General features: G+C 37.3%; 1 protein-coding gene across 1 annotated transcript; it reads right to left on the bottom strand.

Annotated features, from left to right (window-relative positions):
* Positions 1-3489: 3489 nt before the first annotated feature.
* SREK1IP1 (SREK1 interacting protein 1) lies at positions 3490-14232 on the bottom strand. Its single transcript, XM_075079543.1, has 5 exons — positions 14152-14232; positions 11330-11377; positions 9607-9747; positions 7640-7718; positions 3490-6172 (listed from the first exon to the last, which is right to left on the bottom strand). Exons 1-5 carry the CDS (start codon positions 14162-14164, stop codon positions 5983-5985), a joined length of 471 nt encoding a protein of 156 aa, XP_074935644.1. The 5' UTR covers positions 14165-14232; the 3' UTR covers positions 3490-5982.
* Positions 14233-14437: the final 205 nt, after the last annotated feature.

The following is a 14437-nucleotide window of genomic DNA, read 5'->3' as shown; positions in this document are numbered from 1 at the left end:
CTTAACCCATTCCTTCCTAAACATAATGTGGAAAACTGAAGCCTGTGCAGTGAATTTCATATACCATGGAGTCCCGTATACTCACATTTCTAACATATGTGGAAAAGGAAAACTTTGCCTAACTGCACTAGTTTGGAGGGTTTGTTGCTATATTTCTGACTCCCTTTTTTTCCTGTAGTATTTCAGAATTAGTTCTTATGTAAGATTTTAAAAAATACTTTATTTGGATCAAATAATTATTTTTGAGCTTAATCTTTTTTCTTAATAAGTAGAATTAACACCCAAATCACAGAAAACTCATACTTTTCAGACTAATACAGGTCAACTGTTTTGGAATAGATGCCTTCCCTGCAAATGGAAGAAAAGAGAGATAAGAGTGAAGAGAGTGATAAACAGGAGGGACGCAACAGCAGTAAAGTATTCCTTGGTGTTGTCCTTTGGAATGCATACAGTCCAGGATCAGCTAAAGCACAGCTGTCTCTTCATGAACTGACTCTAAATTTTCCTGCAAACTGGAGCACCAAAATTTTAATTCATAATATTAATTTAAAACATTAGTTGCTTCTACCACTGAGGTAATTTCCATTAGGTTCATAAGCCTGAAAAGTTGCTCACACTTGGTTTGGCTGAAGAAACAGATGCTTTCTACGGACTTTGCTGAACTCTCTGTAAGAGGACAAATGACTTACAATAGAAGAAAATTAGTAATCAGTAGGAATTTAAAATAAACACTACCAGCATGGAGCATAGCTTAAAGCATTATTTCTGTTATATTTAAAACAGTCTTGAAAATCTGTTCTCTGATCTGGGCTGGATACTAAATAATCTATGATCAAATATTTTGAAATAGATGTACCTATAAAAATCGGTTGCTGAAGTTGATCAGCTGTTCTTGTCTGCACGGTCTTAGGACCATCTGTCTTCAGTATTAGATTACTGTAGTGCAGTTGTCCCCAAAATAAGCTATAGTTTTGAGTTTTTTAATTAAGTATAGAAGTTCTACATAGATAAACATTGCAATTTGGAAAGTATATCTTCAGGATATCACTGAAAACTATTGTAGTGGTAGCTTGGAATAGAGGATCCATACAGGTGGCTTATAACTACTAAGCTTTAAAGTGCACTCAGCCAAGCGTATCCTAACACAATATTCATATACTGTTATTATACAGTGTGTTTCTTACAGCTCAACTTAATTCTTTGTTGAAAATCTCCGATTGTCAAAATTCTGCCATGATATTTTATAAACCATTACACTAAGTTAAAGCCTCAGGAATATTTATATACAATACAAAAAAATAAGGATTAATCATTCTTCTTCACTGTACACTTTCTCTCTAGGACAAATATTTAGGCAACAAAGAAAATTGTAAACAATAATTAGTCACATTTTCAATACTATGCTAGAGTTTAAATGAACTCTGCTAAATAGCCTGCTTCTGTTACAGACTTTTCTCCTTTATTGCTGTTATTTAAACTACAACATTATAGGAGAATATTTGCATTTCTAGACAAACATCTACTTCTGACCACCTTTCTCAAATAATTAATCAATTTTTTAACAGAAAAAATATATCACAGTCTTGGCAGGAAAGGATTTTCCTGTACTGGATAATAACTGGTTTAGACTGCTTGTAGCTTTTCCATCCTTGTACTTTCTCTTGCATTTCTCTAATCCCATTGGTTTCTTCACTCTTGTACCTCTTCTGCAATTGCTTATTTTCTGCTACCACCACCTCATCTTGTATTCTTCCTTATCCCCTAAATTCATCTTTGTGACTGTTATCCTAGAATTTCTTGTGAACAGTTTCAGTGTTCTGGCATTTTTATTATAGAAGCATTTGGGGCATGTTTTTTCTATACATCCGTGTTCTTATTTACTGTGATTTGCACCTTAGAACCTCCATTAACACCCTTCTCAGCTACTGCTGCCTTGAGGCAGAGGAATTGTGGTAAAATGCACCAAGTATGTGTTTTGCCTCAGGGAGTCTCCAATGTACAGTTATTTTGTCAAATTAAGACAAGTGAGTCCCCAAGACATGGCAATTTGAGAACCATTGTTCTAACAGCTTCACTGGTGGCTCTACTGCAGGGCCCTACTGAATCATCCGTTGAGTTAAAAGGTTTGTGATATTTGACATTCTGTTCTACATACATATGGATTGCACCCTTTTTTGACTGAGATGATGTGAGGAACTGGAGAAGATGAGCTGCTGAAAATGCAGCTCAGGAGTTCCTGGAACTGATTATTGTGTGAAACAGACAAGCAGCACCATTTCAGATACATTACTCATGATACTCCTCGGAGTGACCTGCAGCTACAACTTGCTTTGTTGTCATCTATAAAAGCAGCAAGTAAATACAGAGTTCAGTATGCATTGATTATCTCAGCAGCTTTGATGTCCTTAAAGATCAAACCTGTAAGGTTACTCAGTCTGTTCCAAGTTCACAGTTAGACACTACAATTTTTTCTAGCTATAATTGCTGTGTTGCAATTTTTAGCTGTATTATGATTCTTCAATATGATTTATTGCTGAAAGAAAAAAGGCAAAACCTTTCAGTTGTAGAGTTGTGCAATAATACTGTATCACTCGTAATTTATTTTCCTTTTAGTTTTAGTTCCACCTCTTGGGTACTTATGGCCAAGACTTTTATTTGTCCCTTGCAGACTGCACAAGAACCAACACAGACCACTGAAGAGAGCTCAGAATACTACAAAATAAGTATGCTGCAAAGAATGATGAAGCTGTAATTTTTGTGCTGTGAATGTGTATTTCCTTTAGCTATTCATAAAACAATAGCTTAATTCAGCTTTGATTCAGTGATTCCAGCATTGGTGCACTTTAGAGCACAGTCTGTTCCCCGGCTAGTAGGTGGATTGCAGATATGCACTTTTTTTCTCCCGCTCTCTGGGAAAGAAGACCTAAGGAAACACCAAGTATCTACTTTGTTTCCTGGTGCCCATTGACAGAGGTTGATTTGCATTTCAGAGATTATTGTAAAGTGTATGGAGGTTGCTGACTCTTCATTATTCTATCCACTTGACATGCCTTTACCTTCATTTTTTTTCCTTCTTCCCACCCCATATTCTACTCACATGCATTATTTTTGTCTGTCTTTCTAAAAACAGGCATTTCATTCTGTAACTGAGATAAGCTGACAGGGAATGACAGTCCCTGTTTGTACCAGCATCACCTTCATATTGTTATATCTCTGGTGTTTGTTGAGTAGCAGACATACAATCAGTACCCTGGGCCTGTACAACAGCAGCAGTTACATCAGGCATTGCCGTTGAAAGTGTGATTCATGAAGACTGAAGCTACTTGATATGAGTTAAGAAATAGCTGAGAGTTAATATTAGAAGTCTTGTTTTGATACCTAAACCTGCTAAATGGCACTTCTTCCTCTGGAACCAGAGTAGGCATTCTGGATCAAGCTGAAACTCAAGTGACACAGTAACATTTTTTACAACACAGACTCACTAACATGATGGCTAAATCAATAAGAACAACAATATTTATTTTTATATCACTTCTAAAAATTAGCAAATATTAACTTGTCAGAGAACTGTTCATTGCAGCATCTCCTTAACATATCAGTCAATATACCTGAAACCTTGAGCACTTCTGTGGCAAAACCTATTGGCTTTAATATACACCTTTGTAAATAAAATGGGAATATGGCCTGAAAAATAAGCTGACATGATGTTCTGTTACACAAATGTACAAATAGAGAGAATACTGATATTTAAATTGTTCAAGTCAGAAAAGCCTTTTTCCAATATGAAAATCTGTGTACGCTAGTTAAGGTGGCAAAACACAAACATTTAAATTCATGCCTTATATTCTTGTACAAAATACCATTGTAACTACCATAAATAGCTGCTGTAACGCTGCATGGAAGGTAATTGCACTGTCATTTAGATAAGTAATCATTTGATTTCAGGAATTAGGACTAGAATCTAAAATTGCTGTCTGAAACTACACAAAAGTGTAAGGAACACTACTAAAATATATACCAGTTTTTTTTAAAAAAATTGCAATGAGTTGCATAAAGCTGCGGCTTGATTAATTATTTCCTTTGGCAACAGTACTGGCTCAAGCAGCCCACAACTCCCCTGTTGCTCTCTACAGAATGACTGGCTTCGAGAATTAATCCAGTCAAAAATAAACTCTAATAATCCACAGCAACACTAAGGAGACTAAAGTGAATAGGGTGGCAGCATCTGTTAAATTAGTACTTAAGTAAGAAATGTGCCTTATGCTATGCACATGTATCAGCTAATTAAGGAGTCCAGTCTCTCTTCAGTTATATTATCCAAGTCCATCCCAGAAATAATGATATATACAACATGAAAAATTAGATTGGACCAAAGTAAGAAGAGCAGATGCAAGGACTCTTGCTATCCTCTACTAAGAGACCTACACAAGGTTACAGATTATTTCTCTTTGCTCCAGGGCTTCCATGGGTATTTTGATCTTTAATGTTCCCTTAGCACAGCTTCTACAGCATGAGTTGCCCAATAAGCAACCTGATCTGAGAGATAAAAGTTTGAAAGACAGAGTTAGACCTCGATATCTCTGTTTCCAGCCAAATGCAGTAACGATTAAAACACCATAAACGTTTTGTACTGACTCCATGCTTTAACCCACTGTAGAAAACACAGGCAAGGGATATTATTGCTAAAAAAGCTTAGGTATTGCTCTTCCTCATCTTTTGATTCTCATGAGACTTACACTGCAGCTGTATACCAAGCTGCTCAGGCAGAAGCAGTTCTGTGTCTAGGCAAAAAAAAACCAAAACAAAAAAAAACACCCTACAAAACCCCACAGGCATTAAAAGCATTTTCTAGAAGCTATAAATGTAGGCACTTTAAGGTTTAGGCATTTCTGGGGTAGGATTACACGCCTAAAATCTGCTAAACTCACAAGCAGTCTGTCTTGAACCTGTACCCTACCACAGTACACAATATGAATTAGATACCCCAAAATCCAGTTATGAAATTTTAACATTGATCCCAATAGCAAATGGTAAATTTTGCTTCAATATGATAGAGTGCTTACATTCAACAAGAGATTTGTTTGGTTCGTTATTTTTTAATGTTTCACTAGCAATTTTCTTAGAATAAAGGGAGGCTTCATGATTCTTGTCACTGTCAGTCTTCGAATTTCCGTCCATGTAGGCATTAATCACCACATACTCTATTAGCATGGTTTTAGAACTTCGTAAACAATCTTGCCAGACAGTCTAGTGTTAGGAGGTGGCACTTCATACCTATGTTGAAGATGAAATAGCCATAATTGTAAAAGAACAAAACCTAGGCAGAAAGGACTTTAAAAAATTAGTAGCATTTTTTGCTTTTGTTTGTTTTCAGCTTGCTCACAGCGATCCTGTCAAAAAACTGTGTCATTTTGTTTCACAGTCTATGACTAGATCAATTTTAGAAGATAATTTTGAAGGAGCAATCTCTTTTAGCTTCCCTTTGCCCATTCTTTCCTTTCTCTGGACCAAAATGCTATTTCATATTTGTGCTTAAAGATTAATGTATGTAAGTAGAAAAATGTTATTCAAAACATATTTATTTAAAGCACAACATAATAGAATCTCACTTGAATTCCCAATTTGATTTAACTATTCTGACATTAAGCATATTTCAGTCCAAATCTTCCTATGCAAAGACCTGCAAACTGAAGTTTACCATATCCTAGAGTAAAGGATTCCAAACAAAACTAATCACAACTGAACTAAAAGTGAAGAACTAGTTAAACTTGCATGGTTTAGTACTAATAAGCTTGAAATAGAAGAGCAGAATTTTTCCCAAATGCATCATTTAACAATGTGAAGCACTGATATTTGCAAATAGATTTCTTAAAAATATATATATCTCATTTTAAAACAACAGCATTGCAAAGCATAAATATATTTGATTTGAAACGAAAATCATCATCTCTGCAGAAGTGAGCGCAAAAATAGGCCAGCACCTCAGTCACTACTAGAACTGTCTGAACTATCAGAAGATGAGCTTTTTTCCTTTCGTCTCTTCTTTTTCTCTTTTTTATGATGCTTTCCTTTCTTAGATTTATTCTTTTTTTCCTTTTGCCTTTCTTTTTTGCGTGATTTTTGTTTTTTTGACTTTGGCCCATCCTCTTCAGCTGCACTCGATGAGGAAGATCTAGTAAAAAAAAAAATATATATACACTCATATATACAAACACACAATATGTAATCAAAGAAGGAAAATGCCACAAGAATAATGTGGGTTTTTTTAAATTTCCATATTTATATAGCTGTCACAAATCAAATTTGGTCTAGAATTCATACAGTAGCATCCACCAGAAAGCCTATGATATCTCAGTCTGCATGTTCAACTGAATGACTACTTTTCTAACTAGACTATTGTGCAGTATGTTCATAATGCCTATTCCAGTGTTAATTAATCTGTAAGTTGTGTGTTTTTCAATCTTCAATAAGAAAAAGACTAAGAGTACAGACAGACTGACAGAAAACTGGAAGTATGACAGTAAGATAGAGCTTCCAGCTTTTAAAAGATTATATGATCAGTAACACCACCACAATAATGTCTTCAGACAAATCATAATGTATTTCTCTCATGCAAAAATCTAAGAGAAACAGGTATGACAAATTTGGATGCTTTTGTAGCTGGTGATATCGGTCTCTAGCCAGCAGTGACCAGTGATTACATACATCCAAGAATTAAGATGACAATAAAAGAAAAGTCATGATCATTATACTCAAGGGGGCAGTTTTACGCTACTGTTTACATGATTAACTACTAATTACTGGCAAGTAAAGACTACAGCCAGCAGAATAACTTTTTTCTACTGTCTTCATAAGACCTACCCTATGTAAATAAGGCAGGGGAAAATTGCCAGTACAACCAGTGTTTAATCCTATTTCTTTATTTCTGAAAAACATCTTATTGTGGCCTCCAAATACAACTCCCAGCTCTCAGTGCAGTTCCTGGGATATTGTCTCATCAACAGTCCTAATGACTAACCAGTCTATAGTCTCATCTAATTAAAAAAATAAAATAAAAAATTAGTCAGCAGGCCTCAGATGCACAACAGAGTTGGGTATTATGACATTTTCCTTTTGAAAGTGGAGTAACGCTTTTTTTAGGCTTCTACAATAACAGGAACATTAAAACTCAACACATGCTAAGTAAAACTACAGAAGTTTTCCTTTAGATAGTTACATGTTATACAGAGCATGTGTGTGTACATGTGTGCCTGTACCTCAGGGTCTTTGAACTGCAGGGAGGCTTCTCCATGCGAGCTAAGCTGGCGACCAACCCCGTAATCCCCCTTTTCTCCCACCACATATTGCCTAGTGTTGGATAGTCAGAGGGAGCACTGCTTTCTCAGACCTGCAGACCACCAGCTTGCTAGAGTTTTCTAGAATTCCATGGTCCTAACTCCACAGCAGAAAGCTTCTGCCTTTACCACTACTCAAAGAACAAACAAGCTCTCACTGGAAAACAGGAAGTTTTTCAAACCAAAGATGTACTTGCAAATAAAGCTGCGTCAAAAGAAACAACGTTTTCTGAGAAACCACCCAAATATCAGAAATATTTCTAAAATTCTATTCTTAAATTAAAATAGGCATGTGATAGACTTACCTTTTCCTTGGTCTCTTTAATTTTGTTTTTGCTTTGCTTTTTCTTTTCTGTTTCTTTTTTTCTTCCTCCTCGTTTAAATCTACAGATAAAAAGTTATCGTTTACAAAACACTCAGCTAAATTAAGATCAGCATTAGAAGAGTGGCTTCAATAGCAATGTGAAGTTACTACAAAACTCCTGTTAGAAGCTTTTTTTCCTTCCTCCAAATTCTGGTCTAGTATAGTAATTTCAAGAATTCTTTGAAATTTCAGTACTGCAAGGAGTATTTTGCAGAGTAGCAGAACTTTTTATACAACTTCAATCTGATCACAAAGAATAAAGGCCAGCCTGTAAAACATGGCAAGAAGTTGTGACTTTTTCCTACATGTTTACATCAGCTTTAGGTTTTCATATCCATTCTTCTATATTCTAAAAGACTTGCCCAAGTCTGAAAACAGGTCATTTAACTAGAACATACAGAAAAAATAAAAAAGACTATTCCCTTAGGCCTTCCTGAATTACTTTCACACATCCTCATTTCACACTTCACAAATAGCTATGCCATAACTAAGATAAATTTCAGTTACCTGTCAATATACTGTCTATAAAAATTGGCAGCAGAGTCACCTCTCATCTGGTCATCTTTGTTTCCTGGTCTAACACTGTGTAGTATTATATAGTATCTTCACATTTCACTTACAAGCAATATTTTTATCACACTGGATGAAATTTCTGACCTTGGACTTTTCTGTACTAGTTCAGAAAGTACTTTTGAATTCTCCAAAATGCAAATCCACCATATAAATACACACTACAATGCCAGCTAACAGGAAAATACTAGCTTTACAATTTGTCCTTAAAACAGATAGCTAATTTCAAGCATTTCATCTTACTTCTATCGTACAAACAACTTTCCATAGAATCTGCATGCTAGTAGAGTTACTCATTTACTACGACAAACAGAAGTTACTGGTCTATATGTTCTGGAATAAAATTTGATATAATTTGATATAAGTTAAAAAAGGCAAATTAAAAACCATGAAGAATGTGTGAACAAGCATTCAGTATTTAAGAAAATGGGGTAAAAATGTAAAGCGCAAACAGTGCAAGTCTTGAGAAGATGAGGCCACTTGAAAATGGCAAAATCCTGCCTAGATTATTGACAGTTACAGAAATATATGTCCTTACAGTACACATAGCAGCCACAGTTTGAGAAAGAATATATAATGAACAGGTGTATTACAAGATCAAGTAAACAGCTGTTTCGTTCCTGCTGACATCCATCTTCGATCAGTTTAGGGCCAAAAACACCCCTTACATTCAAAAGTACAGAAGCAGGAACACATTTTTCTAAAGAGACTTGTTCCAAGAGACTTGTTTCAAGGGGCAGAGGGGAAGGACATAGATTCATTTAAAACATGGTATGGTGGAACAACCTTCCCTTCTTAGTTAGGGAAACAGCCTCTTTAGAGTCCAAATTCAAATGAACTCACAGATCTGGTAAATAACCCATCTATTCTCTCTCTGACAGTTGATGCTCAGACCTTGCAAACAGAGAACAGTACTTCTCCAAACATGAACATTGAAATTCAATTCACTAGCTGTTTCAGTCAAAACACTACTTACAGACCAGAGAGAAATTCAGTTGTCGTATCTGTCATTAGTTTTAAGAGTTACTATCAACATTAAGATGTTTAAACTACATGCCATCATCAAAAGATTAACTCAGAACACCCACGTCATTTTCCCCTAAGCAGCTTCTTAGTAACAGCCTTATAATCTTTTGTATGTAGGAGCTCTTTTTGGGATGTTCCAAATGAGTACATTATTAATTTCCCATGGTAGGAATTAATAATAATAAAAAAACATGTGGGTGTTTGAAATCTCTGAAGTTTGAACATACGAAGTAAAAGACCTACTTCTAAAGCACAGGCTAAAAGAACTAATAGTAGTTAGTAGTTATCAAAAAGGATAAAATGACACCTTACTCTTTTTTTCACGCATGGCTTGCAGTCTCTGTAGTTCTTCTTCCTCACTGTCTTCACTGCTAGTGCTGCTAACATCTAAAACAATATCTCTTTGAGGATCTACTCGGAGGAAGTTTCGACATTCAAATGTCAGATGACCAGCTGAACAAAAAAAATATTCAGAAAGAAAAATGACAATTTACCAAAAAATATCAGAAGAACATCCATTTTAGCATTATTCAGTTCTGAGAAGTGAAAAAAGGCTAGGCTGCAATCTATGAATGAGGAAGGCAGAGACTTACTTTGAAAAAGCCTCAGAATTTTGACAGATTGTACAATGTTATTCCATTAAGCAGTGCTTTATGATCTCTCTCTTATTTCTGTTAAAGATTTTGTCCAACCTTTACTTTATCTTTTTTTAATGGTCTCAGATCCTTCCTGAAGAAATTACCTAAAAGCATGAAGTGAAATATTTAAAACTACACCATCACATTGCTCTTTTTGTCTCCCTCTAGTCAAACACAAGAATCCTATTCACTCATGAGACATATTCTTTAACAACCAGTACATAATACTAAGCTACTTCTTGACTAGTATTTTTAGTTTTCTAAGTTACATCTCAATAATCATGACCAGAGTTAGAAGCCTAGTGCTGAATACACCTATTGGTATAATAAAGAGAAATAAAACATATTGAATATACGGTTTGGGAGAAACTAAGCTAAAGACACAGGGATTCAAGTAGCAATTGAAATAAGTTCATCTTATTTGTACCAAAATGCCTACATCTTGAAGACAGAGCTTTTAGGAACATAAATACAGGCTGTGTGATTTGACTGCAAGTTTCCTTCTCTTCCAGAAAGCTTCTGATACTTACTGCATGTAGAAATCAAGCACTAAATCTATATTGATATTCATGTTCCTTTAGAAGAACAGATACATAAAACAATCAATTGACAAAATTTACTGGAGACAAAGTCTATAGTCAAAGAACAAAGCAAGCTTTTTTCATCTTGACCCCACAACACTCATAAAAAACTCAGATTAAATCACTCTGTTAAAAGTTAAACAAAATTCACTGCAAAACAGGGTTCACCCCTCTATTATTCTAAAAATAAGAGTTAGTGATTAACGAATTAAAATCTTCACTAAGGCCTGTTTCCATTCATCAGGAGACTAGCCACAGACATGCTTATATGATCAGAGCGTAATGCAAAGCATCAACTAAATGCTTACAACAGACCTTGTAAGTAACAAAACTAACTGCTTATCAAAATATAGAATACACAAAGTAGTATATTTTCTTAGCATAGAAGATCATAGAGATTAAATTATTCTTTCTTTTAAAACAGTTTGGACTTAACTTGCGCTGAAATGCCTGTCTTAAGATTGCAGTGGGACTCAGAAGAAGCACAAATGCTAATTAACCTCAGTAGACATTAAAGACCATGCATTCAGTTCAAAGTTCTCAAGTAGTTGCACAGCAAATGTAGTATATATGAACACAACAGCATACTTTCTTTTTTTCCTGAGAAACTCAAGGGCTTTCAAAAGCAGCAACAGGTGTGAGGAGACAGAATCAATAGGAAAAAAAGAAATTAAATTACTGTAACTTAAACCAACAGATGTCTGGGCAACAAGGGAGAACGTTCCTTTTTTATTTTTCCCCCCTCCTCAAAAGGCAGTTCCAACATCAGAAATTGAAGAAAACACTGTAACTTCATATTGTTTACTACAGACTTACGGTAGCCACACTTCTTGCATCCAGCTCTGATGTTATCCTTATTTCCACCTGAAATAGAAAATTTCATCCATTAGGTGTTGCTAAACAGAACTCTCAAGTTCCTTTCAAATCTGGCTTGATCATGTCAATAGACAGACAGGACTGATCACTCCTCAGAGTATTAAGTACACTATGATCTCTTTAAAAATCTTAAAGAAAAGCAAAACAGTGCATTTCTAAGGTCGCTTTTCTGTGTGGTAACCTATCAGAACAAATTTGGCTAGTACAAACTGCTATGGATCATTTAGTTTCACAGAACTTATTGCCAAATCCTCACTTGATTTATTATGACCTTTCCATTGTAATTTTAATAACTATTCCACTTCTCTGAAAGCTTATGTGTTTGTTTAGTTACAGTATGAACACAGGAAAAGCTATCTAACTTTCCAGTGATCCATTACTGTGCACTACAACACTTGTAGTGTACCTATAAATTCTAGCAGTGCATGGATGTTGACAGACATTCACTGGAAACTGAAGTAGTTTATATTTTAATTAGAAGATCCGTCTCAAAAAGGCAATTAAAAAAAGCAGTCACTGCTGAAAAGTGACAAAAGACAGAAAGAAGCAATTAAAAAAAAAGCCAAACAAATTGTTAAATCATTCTGAATCTAGGCAACACAGCACCAAATACAAAGAACTAATGGGTCCAAGAGAGCAAACATGCAACAAAGTGAAGAGAATAACAGAAAAATCCGTAGATGCTACATAGGAAGGGGTACCAGAATAGTGCAAATTTTAGGTACAGAAAAGCTTGTGATTTTCCCATCTGAGCCCGCAGTTAAGTTAGCCAGATTTAGGAGGACATGACTCAGAAAAGGAGAAAACCCAGAGACCTGCCCCCCAAAACAGATCAGTCTTATTTTTAATCATCTGAGCCTAATCATAATGAAAGTCATAACTGAATTTCCAAAATCAAAGGGTGTTCTTCTACCTTCCAACTGAATGAAGTATGAAATAAACAGTGACTGAAACAGTTACAGTTTTCTGAATACTTAGATCAGTTATTTAAATAATTATGCAAACATAACAAGAAATTAATGACAGAAATTAAGTGAAGCAGAAAAGGTGTACATCAGCTCCATGAATTTAAATTCTGATTTACTGAAACAAGCATTGTCTTTAGAAAATTTTACTCTAAGTAACAGAGAAACCTTCAAACCCTAGGCTGAAAAACTAACTCGGAAACACGGACAACTCACTGGTCTATGCCTTGAAGAATACTGGAAAGCTCTGCAAAAAAGAGATACATATGTTCTTTACGACACATATTGTTATCTGTGGATCCCAAACTCTTAGTATTGCATATCCCTGTCGAGGTCTATAAACTCAGCAGTGTTTAGGTGACTGTTTTATGACTGTCTTTTGAGGGTAAGGAGGTAGGGGACATGGAAGAAAGTGTCAGGAAGCAAGGAACAAAAGTGTACCTGTGTCTTGCAATGTCCTGTCAAAGAAATACTCAAAACAGCATCTGCTTGTTCACTACACCTTGGGTCTAGAAAGCAAGATCACCCAAGATACCTACTTTGTCTCAGCTTTCTGAAATAATCGGTAAACTTCAGCCCTACAGTAACTGACATGAAGGCAAAGGAAGCTTTGGTATTCCATGCAAGGGAGGGCAGCAGTCATGCACACGCTACAAAATCTCCCGTAACACGTTCAGGTGCCATTTGTCAGGATTTCCAATAGAAACAGCCAGCAGATGACAGGAATATTGTCACCAAATACTCCCACCAAGTTCCTGAGACTGAAATGTTGTAATTATTTTTGGCTGTAAATAATAACATTAGAAGCAGGGTTTTAGACTAGATGAAGTTTTAGAGATTAAAAGCAAATATATCAGTAGAAGCTTCCTTTTCTCACTCCCTTCTTCCCGGGTGTTAATCCTCAAGAAAATTAACAACCAACATAGCAGGAGCCATCACTAAGGTTCTCATCCATTCAGTGGAGCACAAAGTTGCAAAAAAAACAAAAAACAAAAAAAACCCCAAAAACCCCAAACACTTCTCCCCCCCCCCCCCCCCCAAGCTTCAGAAACTTCTGAACATAAACATGAGGTGTCTTCCTCATGAACCCCTTCTAGAATGGGAGCAACTTTATTAAGGTCTTCTCTTTTCTTAAGAGAAGCTTACCAACGCCAGGCTTGTTCAGCTGTTCTACAAACACTCCTCACGTCTCAGGATCAAGAAAATATTATGAAGCGACAGCTATGTGTTCGGCTAACATAGATTTAAATACCTTGCAACTAGCGCAAGCGTTTCTGCCTGTCCTGTCTCAGCATCGTACTCAGCAGGTCTATTTAAACAACAATCTAGTGGGACACCAGCGTTAACCCAGAACAAAAGACGAGGAGGAAAATCAGGTCTGACAACAACCGTTCTTTCGATCGAGCTTTAAAGGCCGCTTAGACTAACAAACAGGAACGCACCACTTGGTCATGGTTCATCCAAAACGCTGGGGAGAGGCCCCGCGGGCCCAGCAGGAACCGGCGGCATGGCTGTGCCCACCGACGGCTGGACGGACGGACAACCCGCCCCCTACCCCGGCCACCTCCCCCCATCCTTCCCTCCTCCCTCCGCCTCTCCCTCCCTCCCGATGCTCCCCGCCAGCCGCGCCGGCCCGCTAGCCGCACCAGCGAACCAGCCCTGCGGACAACGGCGCCCACCCTCCCCGCGCAATTTTCCATCCACCCGCCGGTTATTTCCCCTTCCCAAGACGCCGGCCCTGGAGCCAGCCGGCTGTCACCCCTTCTCTCCCCGCAGAGCCGGCTGGGAGTGCCTCACCCGGCAGAGCCATGGCGTCTCCCGCCGCCCTCCTCACAGGCCCGGCCCAGGCCTGCCGCGGCGCCTCTCCCCGCCGGAAGGCTTTTACCGGCGCACTCCCGGACCGTACCACTCACGGGGAGGTTGGGGGACCTCAGCACCGGGCGGGCGGGGGGGAGGACCTACAGGTGTCTGGGGAAGCCTCCAGGTATTTATGAAAGGACTTGCGACCTCAGTGAGTCCTGCAGATACTCCGATTGGGGAATCCATCTCTTCGCCTTTGCCCCCGGCGTGGGCAGCGTCCTCC

Source organism: Phalacrocorax aristotelis, chromosome Z (genome assembly GCF_949628215.1).
Source record: "Phalacrocorax aristotelis chromosome Z, bGulAri2.1, whole genome shotgun sequence".
Lineage (NCBI taxonomy): Eukaryota > Metazoa > Chordata > Aves > Suliformes > Phalacrocoracidae > Phalacrocorax > Phalacrocorax aristotelis.
This window is presented reverse-complemented; position numbering and strand designations above follow the sequence as displayed.